The sequence below is a fragment of the Cynocephalus volans genome, chromosome 13 (genome assembly GCF_027409185.1).
Source record: "Cynocephalus volans isolate mCynVol1 chromosome 13, mCynVol1.pri, whole genome shotgun sequence".
Classification (NCBI taxonomy): Eukaryota; Metazoa; Chordata; class Mammalia; order Dermoptera; family Cynocephalidae; genus Cynocephalus; species Cynocephalus volans.
The window spans coordinates 15,662,721-15,689,458 of NC_084472.1; the positions used below are offsets into that span (position 1 = coordinate 15,662,721).

The following is a 26,738-nucleotide window of genomic DNA, read 5'->3' on the forward strand; positions in this document are numbered from 1 at the left end:
AGGTCACAGGATACAAGATCAACACACAAAAATCAATCATACTGGAACATGTGGAAACCAAATTTAGAACTAAAAGTAAAAACACAATACCGTTTACAGTTGCTCCGAAATAAATACTTAGGTATAAACTTAAGTAAACATGTACAGGATCTGTATGCTGAATATTACAAAATGCTGATGAAAGAAATCAAAGAAGACCTGCACAAATTGAGAGGCATCCCATTTTTATGGATTGAAAGACAGCATAGTAAAGATGATGTCGCTTCTCCCCAAATTGATTTATAGGTTCAAAGCAATTCCTATCAAAATCCCAGCAAAATATTTTGTAAACATGTACAAGCTTATTCTAAATACATATATATATACATGGAAAGGCACAGGCCCTAGAATAGCTAAAACAATCTTGAAAAAGAATAAAGTAGGAAGAATCACTTTATTGGATATGAAGTCCAACTATTTTGCTACAGTAATCAAGATGGTGTGGTATTAGTGGGGGGTTAGACACTTAGATCAATGGAACAGCATAGAGAAACCAGAAATTGACCCACACAAATACACCCAACTAATTTTCAGAAATTTGTATTATAAATTATACAGAACATAAAACTTATGTTTTAACCATTTTTAGGGTACAGTTCAGTAGCAATAAGTACATTCATATTGTTGTGTAACCATCACAACCATCTATCTCCAGAACGTTTTTATCATCCCATACTGAGACTTTGTACCGATTCCTCCCTGCCGCTAGCCACTACTTTCTTTCTCTATAAATTTGACTATTCTAGTAACTGATTTTTGACAAAAGTACAAAAGCAATCCAATAGAAGAAGGATAGCCTTTTCAACAAAAGTTTAATTAAACTAAGATGGTAGACATTTTTCTCCTTCAGTAGACAGGTGGGGACAATCATTTTAAAGTAACCAACATGCGAGTCATTCCTGAATTACAGTGTAGATCAGCAATGGTCTTTCAAACTCTTCTACCCCAGCCTTCTAGTCTGGGGTGAAAAAATTAAACTGGGCAATTATCTTCTCTGATTTGCTTTTATTTTAGGCCAGAGATTTGCAATGAAGTCAACCTTAGATAGTTTGCAAAGCATAAGGCAAGCTTAGAAATGTGACATTAGCTGAGGAGAGAATGCCATTAAATTTTTGGCAAATATAGAGATGAAGCCTGACCTTTTTTGAACTGAGTCATGTGGCCAGTGACAAAGCATATTGAACGTCCAGCTGCTCCTTGGACAGCCTCGATGTGTCATAACAGTTATCTCCCTAAAACGGAGCTGACAGTTGTGGATAGAATGGACTGTATGTTGTCCTAGGGCATCACAGTGTCCCATCCTGGTTTGGAATTATCCCCTCTTCTCCGAACCTCAGCTGCTTGTCTGTATCAAACAGAAAAAAAAACCCAACTGTTTTTGTCATAATTTCAGTTGTAATAAGGTTTTTGTGGGTGTATTTATTTCATCAAGGCGGAGTGAATTTGTTGCCATGTTGTTTAATATGAAAATTAACTTCAGATCATGAAAGAAAACTAAAATTATATCACTTTCTTTTTTTAGTCATGGTTCATCAGAACGTATTAAGATTCAGAACCAAAGATTATATGAAATTGGAGGAAATATAGGTAAGCATTCTTTAATAATCTCTACTCCTAAATTCTCTGATGACTCTAAAAGAAACATGGTGCTGTTATTGTAAAGGTATTTTTCACAAGTTTCTTAAATAAAAATTCAAAATCAGTAAGTTTTTGTTGTTTTGTTTTTTAAAAAATCTAATGTAAGAATAGCTGATGACTTTTCTAAAATATTCTCAAAATTTAAATGAGAATATTTTAATGTTGGTACGGAGTAGTTTTTGTTCTTTTAATAGTGACTCAAAGTTGGAAAGTCTTTTTCTGGAGAGCCATGTAAAACAAAGAAGAGGACATCATAAGAACTTTCAGAGGCATGACGCCCTTTTTGTCTAACTTCCTACTCCCATCCCAAGTTTATTCCTCCTACTTCCCCAGCAGTGGTGGGGAAGGAGGGTTGTCAAAAGAAAATTCCCTCTGCCTGGGCCTGTGGGTGTCCTCGCAGCCGATGCCCTGCGCAGTCTCCCGTGCTCCGCTGGTGCCTGCGTCCTCTCTTGCCTAGTCCTGCTCTGTCCGTGCCTCAATTCTCTCCTGCATTGGCAGCTTTTTTCTCCCAACTGCATCGTTTCTGTGGGCACATGAAATGTTGGTAATTTTTCTCATCTTCGCGAAAGTCTCTCCTGACCCCCTGCACCTCTACTCCCATTTCTCTGTTCCTCTTCCCCACTCTCTGTGGAGACCGCTCCCAGGGAGCCTGGCCCCTCCGCACTTTCCAGGGTCGCTCTCGTCGAGCTCAGCAGATAACTCGCAGGCCGTGAAATTCAATCGCTCACCCTGTCTGCCTGGGTTATCTTTTCCTTCTTGGAAAAACACTTTCTTCACCTGATTTTGAGGACAACCTAAGCTTCTGACTTTCCTCGCTGGCTGCTCAGCTGAGTCTCTTTTGCCTGTGGCTTCTTGTCCTGTCACCTGTCACCCTCTCAGCGCTGCAGAGCTGCGGGCCTCCATCCTTGGAGACGCTTCTCTGATGACACTTAAGTGCACCTGTGAGCTGATGCCTCTCAGATTTGTGCCCCAGACCTCCCCCTGAACACCAAACACGCTTTGCCTTGGGGCCTTTGCGTTTGCCTTCTCCCAGATGCTCTCCCTCCAGGTGTCCCTGGCCTCTTTCCCGTCTCTGCCCATGCATCACCTTCTCCATGAGGCCTCCCTGCTGCCTCACATGCTTTCCATGCCTGGTTTGTTCTCTAATGTTCTTATCACCGTCAGACTTACTCTACCTTACACTTGTTTATTTGCTTGGTGCCTTTTGCTGCTTTTGGAATGTAAGTGCCCTGAGGGCAAGTGGTTTTTACTGTCACTGCAACCCCTAGGATAGTGCCTAGCACATATAACTCTTAATAAACATTTGACGAATGAATGAATTAAGCAAGCAGGCAAATCTTGGTAGTTTTGTTTGAAACTTCAATATACATTTGAAGACTTTCAAATGTGTTTGCCCCACGGAATGATCTTGTTGTTGTTATTTCTGGATCTTCTGCTTATGAGCATTACTTCCATAGTACAGAAACAGAATGACCCTTCCTAAAATGAACTTGATTTGCATCTTCTCTAGCCCTGGTCAAGGTACCAACTGTAAAACTGTTAGAGGACTGTATTAGCACGTATATGGTTAGTTTATACTGGAGATGTATTCTTGCAATGTTTTTCTAATTGGTGTAGTGAAGCTAGGAAACAATTTAGCTGTGGTTGGTATGTCTGTTTTTTCCACAATTTCACATGAGATTTATTTAAAAGTACTTCACAGTCTTTAAGAAAGAAAAAAGGGAGGAAGGAAACAAGGAAGGAAGGGAGGGAGACTTTGCTAAGAAACTTTAAAATCTGTCAACTTACTTTTGGCTGAGAGAACTATCTTGACCTCGTCTGAACCTTACAAACACACACGTACACAGGCACGTGCACACACACAGAAGTGTCCACTCTTGAAAACATTCTTTCATTTTCTTTCTTTTAGGACAGCATTGCTTGGATCCAGATGCTTATATATTGGATGTATATCATGTAAATCCTCAAGCAGAATGGGTGATTAAACCCCAACCAAGTCTTTGAGATTCTCCAAGATGGCTGCTATCGTATATTAAATGCCAAGAAGATCCTACATTTGGTGGGCAAAAGGCACCACTGCTTTTGACGTGTTTGTTCCCACAGTCCTGTTGGTGTTTCTGGCCTGAGTGGTGGTATCTTCCGGCATCACCAACATGAGCTATGGAAGAGGAGCAGGTTCACCATTTGAGCTGAAGCCTTCTCATGATGTTTCCTTGATAAAAGTAAAGAGGATGTGATCCTTCAAGAAAAAAGTCCAGTCTAGAATATGGAGCTCTAATCATTTCTAGTATTTTGACTTCTTAGCAGAAATGAACTTGACCCTCTAACTGGGGATAAGCAACATGTGTCTTTGCAGCCAATGCTACCAAACACAGGGGGTGAAAGAGACCCTTTTTTATACTTATATACATATATATTGACCTTTTTGAGCAAGAATGCCAGAGATAGCCTTAATTTCTGCCCTGCAAAGTAATCTAGACTTACCTTCCAAAGAGAACCAGTTTCCAAAGTGAAACATACAATATTTATGCTCTGACTTGCTCTTGAATTGGAGGAGGAAGAACTTCTCTTTAAAGAAAACTGTATTGTTATGTATGTCATACTGTATTGTGATTGTCAGCATTCTGGTGCAAATGAACATTTCTGTATCATTGACTGTTGAAAATTGATATTTTTAGTTTGTTCTCTTATGAGCACAGGTCCCCCCAGTGAAGCTTATTTTAACAAAGGGTGCCTTATATTTTCATAACCTTCTTTGTAGGCATCAGTCACTGAGCCCCTGTTTTCTTATCATGTTTATAGTGCTCAATGACACAGATTTCTTTTCCTGATCAAACATACCATTTTTTTTATATTTCGCAACTGTAGATATTTACTTCTGCAGCCCCACTTTTAAAACACAGAACTTCTTTTCTCCAAGAGTCCTGAAAAATACTATTATACCCAGGTTTTATAAGCTGTAAAAGCAGATTTTGCTTTCATTCATTAATCATAGACATGGCTTAGCGCTGTGGATTGGCTTTAGGCTTTAAAATCAGATGGATGTTTCGTAAGCTGAAAACTGTCAAGATCTCACAGAGCCATATTCCAGACCTGCGACTGGCCAGAATACACAGTCCCCACATTTCTATTTTAGAGCATCTAAATCTAAAATGTGCTGAGAGACTGGACAGCTCTGCCTTTCATCCTCTGACTACAGATGTAGCCCATCTAGGGTTAGCTAGAAATGGGGACAGAGTTCTCAGGTATCCCAGATGTGTACTTTGGCTTGGAATCCACAGATTGAGATTTTGATGAACTTATATCAGTTTTAATGAGATTTAAGTCCCAGATAACTCTCTCTTGCGATTCAAACAATAGACAAAGTTGCTCACAAAAGCAGAAAACTTTTTTTTTTTTTTTTTTGGTCTGTTTACCAAATCTCAAAACACAATGTGATAATATCTTAAGCATGTATTTAGAAGAAGTCATTTATATGCTATGTTATGCCTTGATGTCTATACAAAATATTGCCTATATTCAACATGTAGATAATTGCATTTCTGGCCTTTAGGATTTTGTTGTATTTTTATAGAAAACACAAAGATCCATTAATTTGATTTGTTTGGGAATTTTTATTTCTTTTGCCTGAAAACCCATTAGAAAGTAAACATGCATTCTGTAGGTTTGTATTTATTCCTACATTTCACCAGTTTTCAGTGTGTGGCTAATTGATGACATGTGAGTTCCCAGAATTTTTTTAAAAATGCTTTTATTATTTTTGCAATTCAAACAACAGGGGTAAACCTCTTATTATATGTAGTTGCAGAGTCTCGAGGCATAAGATGGCAGTAATTTATGCCCATACGTGGAAGAAATTCTTCAAAGAGCTACCATACACACTTGTACGTTTATATGAAAACTGATTTTTCTCATTGTGTTTTCTCTCATTCCAGTAGTTATGTTCTGTTGTGTTTATATAGGAAATACACAGATATATTCATTTAAAGTTTTATTTGGGAATTTTGACTTTTTTTGACTAAATGAAAACACATTAAAACCTATCCGTAAGTACTGAAAGTTTTAAGATTTACTCCAATTTGTCATCATTTTTAAATGAATGGCTGATAGATGACAGGTAAAATACAGTGCCTCCAAATTTTTTGTCCACCTTTATGTGGTTTTAGATGGAAAAGACTTAGCTGAGTCAGTAACTTTAATCACTTCAATTTATTCAAGGATGTGTGACAACTTTGAAATAACTGTATAGTATAGAAGGCCTTGTCAATACCAGTATCACTAGATATAGCTTTTCTTCTTAGTCACAGGGTTAACTGATTAGAGAAGAATTTTTAGTAGACACACAGTCTAATATTTCTGTGGCTAAAAATTTCTTTTCACTAATTTCGTTCGTAAAGAATAAACAATCCCCTGCAATTAAAACTCAAAAATGTCTGTCCCCTGTGCTTGTATTGAAAGAATTTTTGCCCTATGAAGAGTTGTTTTAAAAAGTCCAGTAACCAGTCTGTAAAAATGAATAGTATATTTGCAAACAAAAGAAAGGTCATATATGGGGGCTTCTAAATGCTATTCTTAATAGCTTCTCACCCTTACTCCATCCCAAGTGTTCTTGGTGTACAATTAAGAAAATAATATCTTCAGCAAAGTATTAGAGGAGGTTAACATTTTAGGAACCCGTCTTCGGAAAAACTCTTATAGCTGGCTCATTTTTTCCTCCATTTTGCAAAAGAGGATTTCTTTGTTAAGCAGCTCACTTGGGGATATAATTTTTGGAGTCAGTGATCTTTGAACAAACTGGAATATCAGTTCTTTACAATGAATATACAGTATAAACTACCTCACTTGCCTCTATTGGGAAAAAATTAATAGACTTTAACAAGTTTTGTTGCAAACCATCCCTACGTCTTATTATTTAAGTCACTTCAGTTAGCTTTCAGTGTACATTTAATAATATACATTTAATGATGTAAAATATTTTTAGAAAAGCTTGAAAACCAAAAAATACTCTGTGACTGTGATCTTTAGTATACTCTGAGAGAATTCGTGTCCCTTAGTCATTGTCTTATGTTTAACCATGTGGAGATGCAGGTTTTTAGGAGTAGGGATTAATATTCATCTCTTCTTTCAGGCATTATCAACGGCTGTCCACGTGTTTCACTTGACTGAAAAGTAACACGAGATTAAAATGTCCCTTCTTCCTAGCAAGCAAATTTCAACTGTTTATACAAATGTTTTACTTGTCTGAAAAGACTATTTAATGTGGGATTAATAGTTCCAGGCATTTTTCTACTGTTTTCCATAAATATGTCACTTACTAAAAAATAATGACATGGGAGTACATTCAAGTATTTTCAACAATTTTACACACACACACACACACACACACACACACACACACACACATACACACACACATCTTAATTTAAAATTAATATCTTTTCTTTCAAGCATTTTCCAACTATTTTCTAAAACTGTAATTTGATTGAAAAATCATGTCACTAGAAAATGCCAATGTTTTATGTTTTGTTATCTCAAAAGCTAATATTGATTCTTTTGCCCCAACAGCTTTCATTGTTAAGTAGAGTATGTATGTTGCATTTATCCATAAAAATAAAGAGAAAAAAACTAAAAACGTTGTGCAAGAATTTGTATATTTGCTGGTGCTGGTGAAATAATAGGAGCTTTAAAGTCAGAAGGATTGCATCTGAGCCTCTCTCTGTCACTTAGGAGCCAGTTGGTGGTCTTGTGCAAAAGCCACTTGGCACCACGTTAATAATGGTGGATGGCTGTGGGTAGAGGATAGATTGAATAAGGAAAAACTATTTTCTAAATTTGTTTGAGTTGGTGCTTTGGGCAGGTTTTTAGTACATGATTTTAAAAAATACATAAATAAAGATCTTTTCAACAAACACAGAAAAGACATTTGACAAAATTTAGTACCCATTCATGATTTTTAAAAATATTCAACCGTTCACTGGATACCTTTTGCAAAAGGCAAGAAATAAAAATAAAAGGCATAAAGGTCTGAAAAGAAGTAAAACAGTCTCTATTTGCAAATGATATTTTTATTATTTATATAGAAAAGCCTAAGGTATCCTCAACTATTAGTACTAATAAGATAATTTAGCAATTTATTATATAAAAATCAATTGTATTTTTATGCTAGCAGCAAACAATTGAAAAATAAAATTTTTAAACTTCCATTTACTATAGTATCAAAAACCATCAAATACACTGAATCTTCTGAATAAATTTAAGAAAATATATCCAAAACATGTCTGCTAAAACTGCAAAATAATTCTGTAGAAATTAAAGAATAGCTAAATAAATGTATGGGCTATACCATGTTTCTAAATGAAAGAATTAGCAAGATATCAATTTTTCACAAATAGATCTATAGATTCAAAGCAATCCCAATTGTAACATCAGTAGGGTTGTTTTTTGGGTTTTTTTTTTTTAAATTGACTAATTATAAAATTTATATGCAAATGCAAAGAATCTAGACTATTTAATCTTACTACGCACACGAAACAAAGTTGGAGGACTTAAAATAAGTGATTTCAAGAATTACTGTCAAGACAGTGATGTGGGGTAGAGATCAACAGTATACAATGAGACAGAACAGAGAGCACAGACATAGGTGCCCACTTCCATGATCATTTGATTTTCAACAAATGTAAATGCTAAAGCAACCCAATGGGGAAAGGAAGTTCTTTTCAACAGATGATACTAGAACAACTAGATATCCATATGGAGAAAAAAGAAAGTTGAACCTCTCACATGATTCACAAAAATCTATTCAAAGTGGATTATAGAGTTAACTATAAAACCCCAAGCCCCGAGGCTTTTAAAAGAAAACAGAATAGCTTTGGAGCTAGGAGTAGGCAGATATTTCTTAGGAACAAAAAGCAACACTTATGCAAAATTGATAAATTAGACTTTGATAAAATTTAAAACTGCTGCTTATCCGAAGAGACCATTAAGAAATCAAATGAGCAAACCACAGATTAGGAAAAATATATATTTGTAAAGCCTATGTTTGACAAAGGACTGATACCCAGGATACCTAAAGAATTCATTAATAAAGAGACAAGCAACCCAATTTTTAAAATGGACATAATGACTTGAACACACACTTCCCAAAAAGATAAACAAAGGGTCAATGTGCACATGAAAAAAATGTTCAACATCATGGGTCATTAGGGAAATGCAAATTAAAGTCAATGAAATGCCACTACATACCTACCAGAATATCAGAACTAAAAGACTGATTATTACAAGTGTGGAAGAACCAGAACTCTTATTCATTGTCGTTAGCAGCATAAAATGGTACAGCCACTTTAGAAAAAGGTCCAGCAGTTTCTTATCAAACTCATCATACAACTGGCCTCTAAGTCAGCAATTCTATTTACCCCACAGGAGATGTATGTCTGCAAAAACACTTGTATAAGGATGTTCATAGTGGTTTTATTTGTAATATCCAAAAGTTGGGAACATTGCAGGTACCCCTTGATAGGAGAATAAACTGTGGTATATTCATACATTGCAACATTACTCAGTAATGAAAAGAAATAAACGGATATAGTAAACAACATGCATGAATCTCAGAAACGATGCTGAGTGGAAGAGGCCAGATCAAAAGACTACATGCTGTATGATTTCATTTATATGAGATGCTAGAACAGTAAAAACTAAACAGGTATGGATGGAAAATCAGAGCAATGGTTGCCTCTATGGGGGTGGGTATGGAAGCTGGAAGAGGCATTAGGGGCCTTTCTGGGGGAGGGAAATGTTCTACATGTGTGTCATCCAATGCAGAACACATTTCAGGTGCTCAAGTCTGAAGTGAAATGTGTTCCAAGTGTAAAATACAGACCAAATTTTGAAGACTTAGTGGGAAGAAAGAGTATAAATTATCTCATTAGTAATATTTTGCTATCCATTACTATTAAATTCTAATATTTTATATAATTGGTTTAACTAATATATTAGTAAAATAAAGCTCAGCAGTTTCCTTTTACTTTTTTAATGTGGCTACTAAAAAATTTAAAATTATGTATGTGGCTTGCAATATTTCTATGGGACAGTGAGAGGGGTTTGGGGGTTATACAAATGTATGCATTTGTCAAAACAGTGAGAGGCTTCCAGTCAAGATGGCAGAATAGACAGTCTCCAGCATCACTCTCTCCCACCAGTCAACCAAATTACAACTATTAAAAAGCAACACAGTCAAGCCAGGGCCACTAGAGCTCAGAAGAAAAAGAGAGATGAGATCTATGGAGTGCACGAAGGCGGGAGAAGCCACGATGAGAGACAGGACTGCTCCCACGATTTCGAGCCCCAACTGCTTCAAGGCTGGAGCTGCTGAGCACAAAGAGCAACAGCTGGCAAAAGCAGCAGCTGTGCCTTTCCTATGAAGTTGCTTGGAGGCAGCAGGGGAGAAGAGGGACTTGCTGGCCATTATGCCAGCAAGACTACTAACAGGGTTCCTGTGGACCCACACAGAAGTGAGGAGCCACAACAACTGAAAAAAGGAGCCATTCAGAGGCCAGTGAGTCATCACAAGGGACTGATGCATCACCAAGCCCATGAGAAATGTTGGAGTACAGGCGGTGGGGTAGACTGGCCCACCTGGGGAACACTGGGACACAGCAAGGACAGCTGATCTGTCCTCCAATTGGCATAGGACCATTGAGTGGAGACTGGTCAGGAATATAGAACTGCAGGGGGTGCACTTTGCTGAAAAGTCTCAGGCCCAGGCAAGAGTTTCTTCACAACCCAGGGGTATCAGACCTCACAAGACCCAAAGTACATACAAAGTCAGCAATTAAAACCTGAGCTGCACAAAAAGCCTTCCCCAGGGAATCAGCAGCAAAGCAACAATTTGGTTCAACCACAGGGCTCAAGTGCTGGTCCCCACAGGAAGTTCCTACATTTTAGAAGTAAGCAAAGGACAACAAATTAATTCCAGTGCATAGTTTAAGTGGTGGGAATGGTGAATAACCCAACAAAGAGCTGAAAAGCAAAATACCCACAGACCAGAGACAAAGTTTGATATTAGCTAGTAATGGTCTCACACCACCAAAGAACACCTATAAAACCTAGAAGGACAGGAAGCCACCTGGGCTCCTGAGCCAGGGTGGTGGGGGCTGAGTGCCTTGGCCATGGCCCCCCATACTCACAACCAGCCCAGTGATGACTACCAAGCTGCCACCAGAAACACCCCAGGTTCCCAAGCTGGGGCAGTGGGGGACTGAGGGCTTCAGCTACTTCCCCCCCGACATCTGCAACCATCTCTGTAATGACTACTGCATCACTGCTGGAAGCCCCCTAGTCTCCCAAGCTGGGGCAGTTGGGGGCCAAGAACTTCAACCACATCCCCCTGACATCTGCATCCAGCCCAGCAATGACTGAGCCACCACTGGAAGCTCCCTGGTTTCCCCTGCAGGAATGAGGGGGGTGCAACAGGGCTCAACCATGCCCCCCTCCTTCTTCCTCCCACCCTATTTCCTTCCCCTTTCCCCTTTCCCCCTCCCCCAACTGCACTGCCACATCTTAGAATGTAAAAAAATAATATTAATAAATAAGCTTAGTCTTAAAAAAAACTCAGTGAGTGTTCACTTAAAACTTATGCATTTCATTATGTGTAAATTTTACCTTAGAAGAAAAATGTGCAACTAATATATAAATATTGAACTTTAGGCAATGATATGTATTATGCATACTGAAATATTTAGGGGGAAGTGAACTGGTCTCTGCAACTTATTTTGCAATGTGTTCAAAAACAAGATAGATTAATGAATGGATAAAAGGATAGATAGATGGGTATATATATATATATGTACAGGCCAAATACAGAAAAAACTTTATGGTAGAATGCTGGTGGGTGTATCAGTGTTCAATGTAATATTCTTTATGCTTGAAATTTTCCATAATAAATTTTTGAAAAAAGAATACTTAAAATTAATATTATACTTAATGGTGATTAATATTAAACATTTTCTTTCTATGACAGTGATTCCCAACTGGGAGTGATTTTGTCCCCAAGGGAGTATTTGGCAATATCTGGAAGCAATGTCTAGAAGAGTAATTTATCAGTTATCAATTGTGACCACTGGAGAGAGAAGATGATAGTAGCCTCCAGTGGGTGAGAAGTCAGGGATGCTATGCTGCTAAACGTGCTACGATGCAAGAAAGCCCCACAGCAAGGAATTATTCTGCCCAAATGTCAGTAGTGCCAAGGCTGAGAAACCCTGCCCTGAGGTCACAAACAAGGCAAAGGTGACTCTTTCACTATTTCTATTCAACATTGTACAAGAGATCCTAGCTAGTGCAGTAGGTCAAGAAAAAGTAAAGGTGGAATTGTTGAAAAGAATAAATATAACCATTTAATTTGCAGATGATATGACTATATAATTCTATAAAGAAAATTCTAAGGAATCTATTGTTAAAATTACTTAGAATTAATAAGTACAGTACATTGAGCCAAGTCATAGGATACAAAGTCAATAACAAAAATCAATTTTGTTCTACATATTAGCCAAAGACAACTTGGAAAAAATATATAAATGTAATACCATTCACAATAGCATCACAAATACAAAATATCTAAAAATAAAATATCTAAAAGTGAAAGATGATCAGGGCCTAATTACTGAAAACCACAAACATTGCCAAGAGAAATTAAATTATTAAATTAAATAAGAACTAAATAAATGGAGAAATAGTCCATGATTGTGGATTGGAAGACTCACATTGTTAAGATGTGAATTCTCCTCCAAATACATCTATAGATACAATGAAATCCCTATCAAAATCCCAGCACCTTTTTTTCGTAGAAATTGAGGTGATTTTAAAATTTATATGGAAGTTCAAAGGACTTCGAATAGTCTGTCTCAAGAAAGAATGATAAAGTTGGAAGACTTTCGTTACTTGTTTCAAGACTTATTCGTACAATGGTACAGTATTCAATACAGTATAATATTGGTGTGCAGAATGGAACAGACTAGCATTCAGAAACATATGCATACTTACACAGTCAGTTCATTTTTCACAAACTGCCAAGGCAATTCAGTGGGGAATGGAAAGTCTTGTAAAATACAGTGCTGTAACAACTGGGATATCCCTTTGGGAAGAAATGAACTTGGACCCCCCTTTCACAAAACACAAAACATTCAAGTTGGATCACAGACCTAAATGTGAAAGCTAAAAGTATAAATCTTCTGGAAGAAAACTTGGGAGAATAACTTCATGACAACAACACATAGGTTTTGGTCCATTTCTGTTGCTTATAACAAAATACCTGGAACTGAGTGATTTATAAAGAAAACAAAATTTATTGCTCACAGTTTCTGAGGCTGGGAAGTCCAAAGTCCATGTGGTGGTGGCGACAATGACCCAGGGGTCTCACATTGCAAGATGATGGAAGCAGAGACAGCACAGAGAGAGACAGACTGTCCTCTCTCTTCTTTGAAAGCCCTCAGAACCGTGCCCTCGACCACCATTTTTAATCCATTCACTACTGCGCTGTCCTACAATCCAATCCCCTCTTCAAGGCTCCACCTTTCAATTACCATAATAGGATTTCCCACCCTCTTAACAGTCACAGTGGGACCAAGTTTCTAATACATGAAATTTGGGGGACACAATTCAAGCCTCAGTGAGTTTTGGGGGAGCATAATTCATTCCACTGCAACATACGAGCAGATTGAAGAGAATCGGGAATTTGGGCAATGTGGGGTTCCCCTTTGGTGTTTCTTTGATCATCCCCACAGCAGACCACACTTTCTCTGAATATCTTCAGGCAGAAATAGGGTGGAGGTGAGGAGCCAGGAGAATGCGGAGGATGCTTTTGCAGTTTTACCTGAGCTTTATTAACTAGCAGGCACATGTGTGCTCTTAGAACTGAACTTGTACCTAACCGTGATTCATTCTGAGCACTTGCTCTGTGATGTGGTCACACTTCTTATCACTGTGCAGCGGCAGGCCTGAGCTGAAGCATAGCTCATGTCTTTAGATGACAAGGGCTTCCCCATCTTCAGTGAGCCTCCCTCACTGCGTCTGACTCTACCCACCCCAGTGCTCCAATCCCATCTCATAAGAACACTGCACATGTAAGTACCAAATCAATATGACCATACCTATGACTAGCAGTGAAGTCACCAATCTAAAAATCTGTTGCCAAACAGGATTGTGGAAGCTATTTCCTAGTTTCATAAATCTTTCAATGCAGCAACTTCTTGTTTTAGAGGAATAATTAGTCTGGTTTAAACAACAGATATTTTGCAAATAGTTACAATATGATCCAGTTCTAACAAGTAATCCACAGTTATTATGTTCTCAATTATATTCTCAGTTACATTACCCCTAAGCTTATAACTCTTGATTCAACAATGAAATGTGAATAAGGAGGCTTCCAGTCAAGATGGAGGAATAGACAGCCCCCAGGATCATGCTCTCCCACAAATCAACCAATTTACAACTATTAAAAAGCAACAACAGCCAAGCTGGGGCTGCCAGAGATCAGGGAAAGAGCAGAAGAGACCTACAGAGTGCATGAAGGTGGGAGAAACCACGATGAAAGAAAGAAAGAACCATTCCAACCATTTCGAGCCCTGGCCACTTCAAGTCTTGCCCTGGTGAGCACATGGAATAGGAGCTGGCAAAATCCACAGCCGTGCCCTTCCTATGAAGTTGCTTGGAGGTGGCAGGGGAGGAGGGCCTTGGTGGCTCCCAGGCCAGCAAGACTACTAATAGGGTCCCTGTGGACCCACATAGTAGTGAAGAGCCACAACAACTGAATAAAAGGAGCCACTCAGAGGCCAGTTAGTCATCCCATGGACCAGCACATGGCCTGTGCCATGGAAAGTGTTTGAAGCACAGGCAGTGGGGGAGATGGGCCCACTGGGAGAACACTGGGGTACAGCAAGGACAGCTGATATGCCCCCCAAACAGCGTAGGACTACTCAGTGGAGACTAGTCAGGAATATAGAACTGCAGGAGGTGCAGTTTGCTGAAGACTCAGGCTCAGACCAAACATTCTACACAACCCAGGTGTTCTGGATCTCCTGAGATCCGGAAGTACCTATAAAGTTATTAAAACCTGAGCTGCACAAAAAGCCTTCCCCAGGGAATCAGCAGCAAAGCAACAATTTAGCTTAACCAGAGAGCTCAAGTGCTGGTCCCCACAGGAAGTTCTCTCATTTTAGAAGTAAGCAAAGGACAACAAATTAGTTCCAGTGCAGCATTAAATGGTAGGAACAACAAATAATCCAACACAGAACTGGAAGAAAAAACAAAATACCCCCAGACCAGACACAAAGTTTGATATTAACTAGTCTCACATCACCAAAGAACACCTATAACACCTAGAAGGACCAGAAGTCCCCTGGACTACTGAGCCAGGGAGCGGGAGAGGGCTGGGGGCCTCAGCCATGCACCCTGACACCCACAACCAGTCCCGAGGGTGGGGGTCTGAGGGCCTCAGCCATGCCCCATCAACACCCCCAACCAGCCAGGGACAACCACCATGCTGCCACAGGAAGCACCCCTGGCTCTCCTGAGCCAGGGTGGTGGGGGCTGAGGGTCTTGACCACACACCCACAACACCCACAACCAGCCCAGTGATGACCACTGAGCCGCCACAGGAAGTGCCCTGGGTTCCCGAGCTGGGGCGGTGGGGGGATGTGGGCTTCAGTCACACCCCTCTGACATCTGCACCTAGCTCAGCAATGACCAAGCCACCGCTGGAAGCTCCCTGGTCTCCCATGCAGGAATGAGGGGGGTGTCACAGGCCTCAACCTTGTCCTTCCTCCTCCTCATCCCACCCTATTTCCTTCCTCTTTCCCCTCTCCCCCTCCCCCACTGCTCCCCAACATCATAAAATGTAAAAATATATATATATCAGTAAATAAACCTAAATATATATATATATGAACAAGAAGTATGATTTAGTGATGCAGATAATAAGCACAAAATATACTGAACATAGAAACTGTCCTATATATCAATTTAGAAAGTTAACATCCCCCATGCCAATCTGCCAAAGCTATAGGCAAAAAGCTTCACAAACAATAAAGAATCCCAGGATGCCATTCTTAGTCACCTCTATCTGAAGGAGTGTCAGAATTTCTAAGTTTCAAGGTTCCCTTGGTCACAACACCAAAAAGCAATAACTTGTTCATCTTTTGGACTCCAGAATGCTTAGACATCGTCAATAGCAGCATAAAATGGTACAGCCACTTTTTAAAAGGGTCCAGCAGTTTCATATCACAACACGGTTGTCATGCCAAGATTTCGAAGTGCTCATCAAGAAGACAACTCATAGACAGGGCTGAGTCTGAAGAGTTATTCTCACTGGTCTTTCTGTGCCACTAGCCAGAATCTCACGTCAGTGCATTGCACTACCTATCGAGTTGAGGAAAAGGTTTTCTGTTTCAGGAGAGAAAGGTTGCACAAATCATAGTTAGAAGCGAATATATGCATCATAAGATCTGCCGTGATTTTACTTATAGCACTGCTCTCCAGCTAACATTTTATCTTACCAGGTTCCCGGTGGAAAGGAGCTAGAAAGTTAACCTAAAGTCAGATTTCCATAGAGATGGAGAAAAAAAAAAAAAAGTTAACCCTTTACACTCTATCCACCACATGACCTTTATGTTCATCCCACTTAACATACAAACATACAACGTGATACACATTTGAACGTCAGGATTTTTTCCAGCAGACAATAATCTCCCATTCATCTCTTGACCAATCCAGTTACTATATGCCCAATTACTCTTAACAGGACTCCAATATTTTTATCCTGGTGGTTACGGACATATTTACAACAAATAACAGTCCATAACAGTGTTTAACATATCAAATCATAGTACAGCATGCTTTTAATCCAACTTATCAGAGTCCCTTTTTAAACGTTCCAATCTTAGCATGTCTCAAGCTGGTTTTTAAATATTCATGCCAAAATCCATTCTCCTTGACAACGTCCTTCTTGTGATACCCCCATCAGCGCACTGGTAAGTCTGCGGGTGACGGGGTCTGAAAGCACAGTCGTCTTCAGCCGTGGAGCGCACAGGCTGCCCAGCCTCTTCTGGCTTGCACTTTATTTTATTTTATTTTATTTTATTTTATTTTGTCAATATACATTGTGGCTGATTATTGCTCCCCATCACCAAAATCTCCCTCCCTTCTCCCTCCCCCCCTCCCCCCCAACAATGTCCTTTCTGTTTGCTTGTTGTATCAACTTCAAGTAATTGTGGTTGTTATATCTTCTCTCCCCCCCGTTTTTTTTTTTTTTTTTGGTGTGTGTGTGTGTGTGTGTGTGTGTGAATTTATATATTAATTTTTAGCTCCCACCAATAAGTGAGAACATGTGGTATTTTTCTTTCTGTGCCTGACTTGTTTCACTTAATATAATTCTCTCAAGGTCCATCCATGTTGTTGCAAATGGCAGTATTTCATTCGTTTTCATAGCTGAGTAGTATTCCATTGTGTAGATGTACCACATTTTCCGTATCCACTCCTCTGATGATGGACATTTGGGCTGGTTCCAACTCTTGGCTATTGTAAAGAGTGCTGCGATGAACATTGGGGAACAGGGATACCTTCGACTTGATGATTTCCATTCCTCTGGGTATATTCCCAGCAGTGGGATAGCTGGGTCATATGGTAGATCTATCTGCAATTGTTTGAGGAACCTCCATCCCATTTTCCATAGAGGCTGCACCATTTTGCAGTCCCACCAACAATGTATGAGAGTTCCTTTTTCTCCGCAACCTCGACAGCATTTATCGTTCATAGTCTTTTGGATTTTAGCCATCCTAACTGGGGTTAGATGGTATCTCAATGTGGTTTTGATTTGCATTTCCCGGATGCTGAGTGATGTTGAGCATTTTTTCATATGTCTGTTGGCCATTTGTACATCTTCCTTAGAGAAATGCCTACTTAGCTCTTTTGCCCATTTTTTAATTGGGTTGCTTGTTTTCTTCTTGTAAAGTTGTTTGAGTTCCTTATATATTCTGGATATTAATCCTTTGTCAGATGTATATTTTGCAAATATTTTCTCCCACTCTGTTGGTTGTCTTTTAACTCTTTTAATTGTTTCTTTTGCTGTGCAGAAGCTTTTTAGTTTGATATAATCCCGTTTGTTTATTTTTCCTTTGGTTGCCCGTGCTTTTGGGGTCGTATTCATGAAGTCTGTGCCCAGTCCTATTTCCTGAAGTGTTTCTCCTATGTTTTCTTTAAGAAGTTTTATTGTTTCAGGGTGTATATTTAAATCCTTAATCCATTTTGAGTTGATTTTAGTATACGGTGAGAGGTATGGATCTAGTTTCATTCTCCTGCATATGGATATCCAGTTATCCCAGCACCATTTGCTGAAGAGGCAGTCCCTTCCCCAGTGAATAGGCTTGGTGCCTTTGTCAAAGATCAGATGGAAGTAGGTGTATGGGTTGATTTCTGGATTTTCTATTCTATTCCATTGGTCAGTGTGTCTGTTTTTATGCCAGTACCATACTGTTTTGGTTATTATAGCTTTGTAGTATAGCTTAAAGTCAGGTAGTGTTATGCCTCCAGCTTTATTTTTTTTGCTCAGCATTGCTTTGGCTATGCAGAGCAGAACTGAATGAAATTGAAAACCAAAAAACAATACAAAAGATCAACGAATCAAAAAGTTGGTTTTTTGAAAAGATAAATAAAATTGACAAACCATTAACATGGCTAACAAAAAAAAGAAGAGAGAAGACTCAAATAACAAAAATTAGAAATGAAAAAGGCGATATTACAACTGATTCATCTGAAATACAAGGAATCATTCGAGACTACTATAAACAACTATACGTCAACAAATTTGAAAATCTGGAGGAAATAGATAAATTTCTGGACACACACAAGCTCCCAAAATTGAACCATGAAGACGTACAAAATTTGAACAGACCAATAACAATAAAGGAGATTGAAGCTGTTATCAGAAGGCTCCCAACAAAGAAAAGCCCAGGACCAGATGGATTCACAGCAGAATTTTACCAAACATTCAAAGAGGAATTGACACCAATTCTTTACAAACTATTCCAAAAGATTGAAACGGATGCAAATCTCCCAAACTCATTCTATGAAGCAAACATCATCCTGATACCAAAACCAGGTAAAGATATAACCAAAAAAGAAAACTACAGGCCGATATCCTTGATGAATATAGATGCAAAAATCCTCACTAAAATACTAGCAAACAGAATACAGCAACACATACGTAAAATTATTCACCACGATCAAGTGGGATTCATCCCAGGGATGCAAGGTTGGTTCAACATACGCAAATCAATAAATGTGATACACCATATTAATAAACTCAAACACAAGGACCATATGATCATCTCTATAGATGCTGAAAAAGCATTTGATAAAGTTCAGCACTCATTCATGACAAAGACCCTCTATAAGTTAGGTATAGAGGGAAAGTATCTCAACATAATTAAAGCCATGTATGCCAAACCCACTGCCAATATCATCCTGAATGGGGAAAAGCTGAAAGCTTTTCCTTTAAAAACAGGAGCTAGACAAGGATGCCCACTCTCACCACTCCTATTCAACATAGTGTTGGAAGTACTAGCCAGAGCAATCAGAGAAGAGAAGGAAATAAAGGGCATCCAGATTGGAAAAGATGAAGTCAAACTGTCCCTGTTTGCAGATGACATGATCCTATATATCGAACAGCCTAAAACCTCTACAAAAAAACTGTTGGAATTGATAAATGATTTCAGCACAGTAGCAGGATACAAAATCAACACACAAAAATCCGTAGCTTTTCTTTTCTCCAACAGTGAACATGCAGAACGAGAAATCAAGAAAGCCTGCCCATTTACAATAGCCACCAAAAAAATAAAATACTTAGGAATTGAGTTAACCAAGGAGGTGAAAAATCTCTATAATGAGAACTACAAACAACTGCTGAGAGAAATTAGAGAGGATACAAGAAGATGGAAAGATATCCCATGCTCTTGGATTGGAAGAATCAACATAGTGAAAATGTCCATACTACCCACAGTGATATACAAATTCAACGCAATCCCCATCAAAATTCCAAAGACATTTTTCTCAGAAATGGAAAAAACTATCCAGACCTTTATATGGCTTGCACTTTTAAACACCTAGACTCTCACCACTTTTTGCCTCCTAAACAGCTCTCCTTTAATTGTCACAGATAACTTTATTCTGCTTTCCCGGTATTGGTCACTAGACGGCAGCAGAGGATTTTGATTCGATTCCAAAACATTCGGTTCAAGCAGCCCGAGCTGCGCAGGGGGGTGGTTGCGTTGTGTTGCTGTTGCTTTAGTCGTCTTGTTGTTGGAACTCTGCAGCGGACAGAGGAGACGGGTTTTTCAGGTCATTTCCCCTTCCTGGGGACTGGGGGCTGTGAGCGGCGGGGTCTTAAGCCTTGCCCTGCGGCTCGGGCTGCCGGGTGGCGCTGCAGAGCCCCGGCGTGGCGCCACCTCCGCGGTCCTACACGTGGGCACTGCGCGCTTGTGAGGCACGTCCGTTTCTTGCAGCTCAAAGGGCCTCGTGCTCTTCACCTTCATCACTCAAGGTGAGACTGGCGGGCAGTCTCCTTCTGAGTCTCTTTCTCTCTGCAGCCCGCACAAATACGTCTTCGCTCCATACAGTTAATTGACTGCCCGGGGTGTAGCTCCAGGCGTTTTGCGCAGAGCGTGGGCACTGGATCCCGCTGCGCCTCCCCAATCCTTTCTCTTTCTCGGTGGATCCAGTTCATAGGTTTGGAAGGGTGGTGGAAATTGTCAGCCCGTGGTACAGTGTCCTGCCCTGTTGCAATAAGGCATTTTTTCTGCTCCATGTTAATGAAGGTGTCATTCCCAGGCGACCAGTTCACCTATGGCTTCAAAAGTAGGGGTGTATCTAGGTTCTCTATTCCCATGTCCTAGACTAGGAAGTGCAGGCTGTCCCCTTTCGGCCATCCTGGAAGGTTCTGACCCTGAGCCCCGTTGCAATCTCTCCTACCAGATCAACTTGAAAGCCTAATTGCTGTACCATGTGATCCAGGGCATTATTTCAGTTCCAGAGACCTCTGCAAAATGTGATTTGACAGCACAGCACAAAAGCAGGCTGAAAAGAACCAGGAGTTCCAGAGGTGCTGGGCCCCAGTAAGACACGTTTCTCAACCTTTCTCTTATCTTCCCAGGAGAAGATTATATCTCCCCAGGCAGAAGTTGGGAAGGGGGGAAGAGGGGAGCTCTTGAAATGTTCATCTGAGTTTTGTCAACTAACGATCACTTGCTTACTCTTAAAATGTTATCTTATTTACAAACTTTTATGTTATAACATATAACTCCTCATTCTCCAAGTTGTTCTGCATTTGTGTAACATTTTTTATCACTGTACAGCAGAGGACTTTGCTATAGTCCTTAGCTTCATGTCCCTAGATGACAGATTGGGAACAGACTTCTCTACCACACAGCCCTCACTATGTCACACTACAACAAGAATCTTAGCCATAGAAGGAAATCATTGATAAATTGGGTCCATACAATTTAAGATTACTGCTCAGCGAACATACTGTTCTTGAAAAGGCAAGATAAAGATTGGGAGAAAAAATAGATATATTTGTGTGTGTGTATATTATACCCAGAATGTAAAGAACTCAACAAGTCGATCATAAAAAAGACAACTCAATTTTTTTAAATGGGCAAAAGACTTGAACCCTTGACATAAGTATAGAAATAATCAATATGCATAAAAAAGATACTCATCATCAACCATCAGGGAAATACTAATTAAACTACAACTTGATAGCACTGCATAGCCGCAAGAATACTCGACACTAGAAAGAAATACAATACCAAGTATTGGCAAGGATATGGAGCAACTGGCATTTGCATACATTGCTGGTGGAGAGCAAAATAGTAGAACCACTTTGGAAAACTGGCAATATAGTACAAAGGTAGTCATATATCTACCCTATAACCTAGTAATTCAATTCCTAGGTATTTACCCAAGACAAATTAAAACACATATCCACACAAATACTTGTGCAAGAATGTCCATTGCAGTTTTATTCATAATAGACAAAACCTGGAGAAGGGGTAAATAAATGTGGTTAATTGATATAATGGAGTAAAGGAATGAATTTAAAATACATGCAAAAATATGAATGTCAAAATCATACGGCATGAAAAAAGTCAAACATGGAAGAGTACATATTGACAATGATAGTCCTTGGCCTAACGCTAGTCAGGCTCCTCTGAGCCCACAAGGCCCCAACCTTGGGCTCTGTCCTTGGCCCATTTAGTCCAGTTTTAGCAAGAATTCTGCTGGGTTAGTTTAGTGAAAATCCCCCCCCACTGATAAATGATCAAATTCCTCATCCCTGACCCTTGATAGATCACCCTGGTCTGCCTTCAGTGAGAGACCTCTTGAGTTCCTCTAGCGAGGGTCTCCCTAGCCTTGATGTTTCTTACTCTTAGTAATTTTCCATCCACTGAGCCCCACCTGGCTCCTTGGCTATAAAACTCCACTTGTCCTGCTGTGTTTAGAGTTGAGCCCAATCTCTCTCCGCTACTGCAAAACCCCAGTATAGTAAGCGCCCTGAATAAAGTCTGCCTTACCATCTTTAACGAGTGTCATGAATCATTTTTCTTTAATGATACTACATGATTCCATTTAAAGATTCAACAGCAGGACAAACTAATCTATAGAGAGAGACATCACAAAAGCCCTTGCAGAAGGGACTGACTGGAAATGGGCTCGAGCTCATTCTGTTGGGCTCACCACGATGAGGCCCACCCTGCTTTGCCCTCTTCCCTCTCTGATTACTCCACAACAGGTCACTCTGCTGCATCTTAGAGCTGTCATGTCCCCGCCATCCACTCCATCCCCAAGAGTCCAAACACCTCACTGAGAGCACTTGTAACCTGGACTATTGTTCCACAAGTGCTACCGTTACACATTCTGCAAAGCCTAGCTACTGCTGCCTCCTTACAGTCTTCCCACACCATTCTACCCTGTCATACCACAGTTTAGTCCTCAATTCTATAGTGTTTTAAGGTGAAAACAATATGCCTCTTGATCCTAGCAATTTTAATAAAGCATTTTCTCTATTTTCACCTCAACATCCAGTTCAGGTGCTGAGTTAGCACTTTAACTGGTAAATATTTGTTGACAAATAGATGTCCAGCATTTAGTCAGGTATTACGACTAAATACCATGAATAGTGTTAGAGACAGCTGTGTGGACAGACCAAATGGAAAGTTAAAAAACTGATTATTATAGAAGAACTTTCTGTTGGGCCCTGTCTTCCAGGTCCAAGAAGCAGTCTGTATCTTCAGGAGCTTTGACACAAAATGAAGTCACACCTGGCCCTCCTGTGGTTTTCCTCTGGACCCATTCAAGGGATTGACAAACAATAGAAGGGCCTAAGGAAATTGTACTTGGATACAACTTCTTTCTTTTATTGATCTGCCCCTTTCATTTTGAAATGTGGGTGACTGTCACCCACTAGCTTCCTTTCTTCATCGACGGCACATTTCCCTTCTGGGAGCCTGTGAGGAAAGAGCCAGCCTGCCCGCAATGTCAGGATAAAATGAGTCTATCAGCCAAAGTTAAAGATGCAGAAAAACTGAAAGAAAAACTGGAAAGATGAACAAAGAGTTAGTAAAAAATGTAACACACTGGAGAATAAAAAGGGAGCAATTGTAATCAGCCATATGTTTTTTGCATAATTAATGAATTCAATTAACCAGTATTTTATTGAGGATTTTCACACCTAAGTCCAAAAATAAAAGTGGTCTATAACTGTCATATAATTTCCTTACCTTGTTTTGGAGTCAAGGTTATACTGGCCTTGTTAGATGGGTAGGGTAGCTTTCTGACTTCTTGTCTTTTTGGAAACAATGTGTTGTGTTTGAGGGAAGGAAGGGAAGGACTTCAAAGGGGTGTGAGGAGACTTCCGGGAGTGGTGGGTGTATTTATGATCCTGAATATGGTGATGGTAGCAGGGGTGTGTACCTATGCCCAAGCTTACCAAATTGTGCACTTTAAATATGCAAAGTGTATTGTATGTCAATTACACCTCAGTAAAGCTGTTTAGGAAAACCCCACAGCTTCGGTCTGGGCTCTGCACTTGGGCTGTAGCTGTGGTGTCAGGGCCCTGGATCCCCATGTCACTGCGACCCTGGGGAGTAAACCACGCTCCACCCGCTGTCATTACCTAAGAAAAGAGCACCAGAAAAGTGGCCATGGGAAAAATATTAAGATTTGTAAATTGTCAAGGACAATGAAGACTATCTCCTGTGCAAAAGGACAATTTCCAGTGGAAAAATTGCTGGGAAGAGACTGAATCGCTCCGTCTCCTTCATAGTGCTCCAGACAGTCCAAGATTCCTCTGGCTAACGACTTCATGGTGGTTTGAAGGGAAGCGTGTTACCTTCACAGTGTTTCCTCGGTGTGCGTGATGATAATTACCAGGATCCCAAGTGCCAGATCACAGTTAACACCAGATGGTAGTGACAATGAAAATGACTTTAGGAGGCTTGTAGATCCCTTAGACCTTGGACACACCACCTGCTGGGACATTTGGGGAATGGGGGAAAAGAGGGTTTTACTTCAGCCTTCTGTGGGGTTCCAAATGAATGTGTCATCTTGGCCACGCACTTCCTACGAACTCAGTGAATCTGAAATCATGCCTCAATATTATTTAAGATATAATCACAGAAGCCAACTTTAAATCACTTACACTGAGAATGAAACTTGAGGCAATAGACAGGAAGAACCCTTATCTGATCTGCTTGCAACTACTGGAGGTATTAAAGGAGATAAAGTTTATATTACATTTGATGGCTGGAGAGGAGCTTTTGGTTATTGCTAAAGTACAATTTTTGAGGTATTTTCCTAGTTTGGTAATGTCACTTGACAGGTGTCTTAATTACAACCACCAGGAAATAACGGTTCCATACAAAACCTAACGCAAAACTACAGTCTTCTCCTTCCCATGAAACTCAGTGTTCACTGAGGCCTCTGCAGGAAACTGCTCACGTGCCACCAGGACAGAGGGTCAGAAAATCAGGTTGGGTTAAATCACTCACACAGACTTCACTCTCCCAAGAAGGGTATGCTTCTTAAAAATGCTTCCCTCACAAAAATCAGCATTCATAGATAAAAGAGGCCCAATATTAGGAAAAAAGGAAAAGAATCTTCCTGTTCTGTGTTCTCTTATGTCTCAACTTGTATAACGTTGCTAGAAAGAGAGCCTGGTCTTCCATTTGGTAAAGGATGACATTGCCTAGATGACTGCAGTGCTGTCTGCAGTCTGTGTCTTTGAGAACAAACAGGGGACTACAGTGCCCTTCTGAATCAAAAGCGAGCCCGGCAGGCCACGCAGGCCATGCCGATTGTGCCCCCCACACCAGACCGTGTGTGGATTCCTCCACAGAGGAGCCGTGGTGGCTGCCTCCTGTGGTAACGGAAAGTATTCTGCCCACCTCCCTTTGGTGACTGACACCTCAAGATGAAATGATATGAATCAATCAATAAAAGCAGATGCCCCAGGTCAGAAGTGTCTTCTGTCTTTGTCTGCCACCCCACGCCCTGCAGTGCAGACAGACATACCTGAACAGAAGCACCATCTGAGGGGGACATGAGCCACCCAAGAGCAGGGCCTTTCTGAGAACACACTGATGCAGTAAACTAACTCTCAAGCCCCAACTGGAGAAATTCCAAAAACTCTCTCACCTCAGCTCCAGGAATTCTTTGTAGCCTGTGTCAGCCACATGGAGCTCATCTCCAGTTCTGAATAAACTGTCATTGATCTCTGCCAAGGATGGTTGTACAAAGTCAGTAAAATGCACATGCAGAGGAGAATGGAAGGCCCAGCTCAGCAGCTGAAACTGACTTCCGTGTCCAGAAAACAAGGCTCCACCGAGGACCTCTGCACTGATCCGTAGATACAGAAAGAGGCAGATCCTCAGACTTTGGCACTACTGGAAAGGCTCTTCAATACACTTGAAACTGAAAGAAGGTTCTCCTGTGCCTGAGGGTTGATAACGTGGATGAAATAGCATGACCGCTCCCTCACCAAAAGACTTGACAATCCACAAGAGCGCTCAGACTGCACTCACTTCTCAGGTGGACTGACGCCTTCTTAAGAGTATTTGTTGCCCTAAGCAGTCTTCCTCTAGCAAGAGATTTCCCTGAAAATTTCAGGGCTAACTTACATTCTACTTCTCTAAAAACTGTTAAAGCCAAGAGTAAAGCACACTCAACTTGGTAGTTCTATGTATCTTTTGATTTTTTAATTGTGCAGTTTACAAATATTCTTTAAACAGGAAATCAAAAAAGTTTTTATTGATTTTAGTAAATACTTATGTATAGGACAGCTAAATCCCAATGGGTCAAAAATATCAGGGATTGACTATTTATGTAAATGAGTCCACAAAAATTCTACCTTAGAAAACCACTTAAAGATGTGTGGAATATACTATAAAGCAAATGTACCTCACAGGGCCTGGTTTTCCAAAGCTTTGCATTTTCAAATATTGACCTTGTGGAGGACTGGAAATTTTCCTCAGGCTATAAAGTCTCTGGTGTAAGATAAAGAATTGTAACACAGCAAGGTTGCTGGCTCAAGGACAGACTAGTTACTGATTGTTATGTAAAGATATTGAGAAATTGCTGTAAGATCTCTTAATTGTCTAATGGAATGTCATCTGACTTGTTTCACTGAAAGTTACCAGCCTATATTGTTAAACTATAACCCCACCTATGTCTCTTCCTGTAACTTCCTGGTCTGGAAAATAAATGCAGGAAGACAACCCCAATTCGGGGTTAATTTCCCAAGGAAGGGATGCCTCTCACTGGAGGGTTCTGGGAAAGTTAACCACTTCGGGGTCTCTCACTGCTCAGAAGAGATGGGCTTTGAGTAATCCTTTGTGGCTCCGTCACCCAGGTGGAGTGGGGTGACGAATCCGTGGGGAGGTGAAGCAACATAAAACAACAAAGACGCAACTAAATCATGTTTTTTCAACTTGACACTGTTGACCTTTCCGAGCAGATAAGTC

General features: G+C 40.1%; 1 protein-coding gene across 1 annotated transcript in view; it reads left to right on the forward strand.

Moving 5' to 3' along the window:
- Positions 1-3,681, forward strand: part of ARHGAP28 (Rho GTPase activating protein 28) — a 175,284-nt gene extending 171,603 nt beyond the window's left edge. Inside the window, exons 17-18 of the mRNA XM_063076624.1 lie at positions 1,562-1,626; positions 3,587-3,681. Coding sequence (XP_062932694.1) covers positions 1,562-1,626; positions 3,587-3,681 — 160 coding nt within the window. The remainder of the gene's footprint in view (positions 1-1,561; positions 1,627-3,586) is intronic.
- The last annotated feature ends 23,057 nt before the right edge of the window (positions 3,682-26,738 follow it).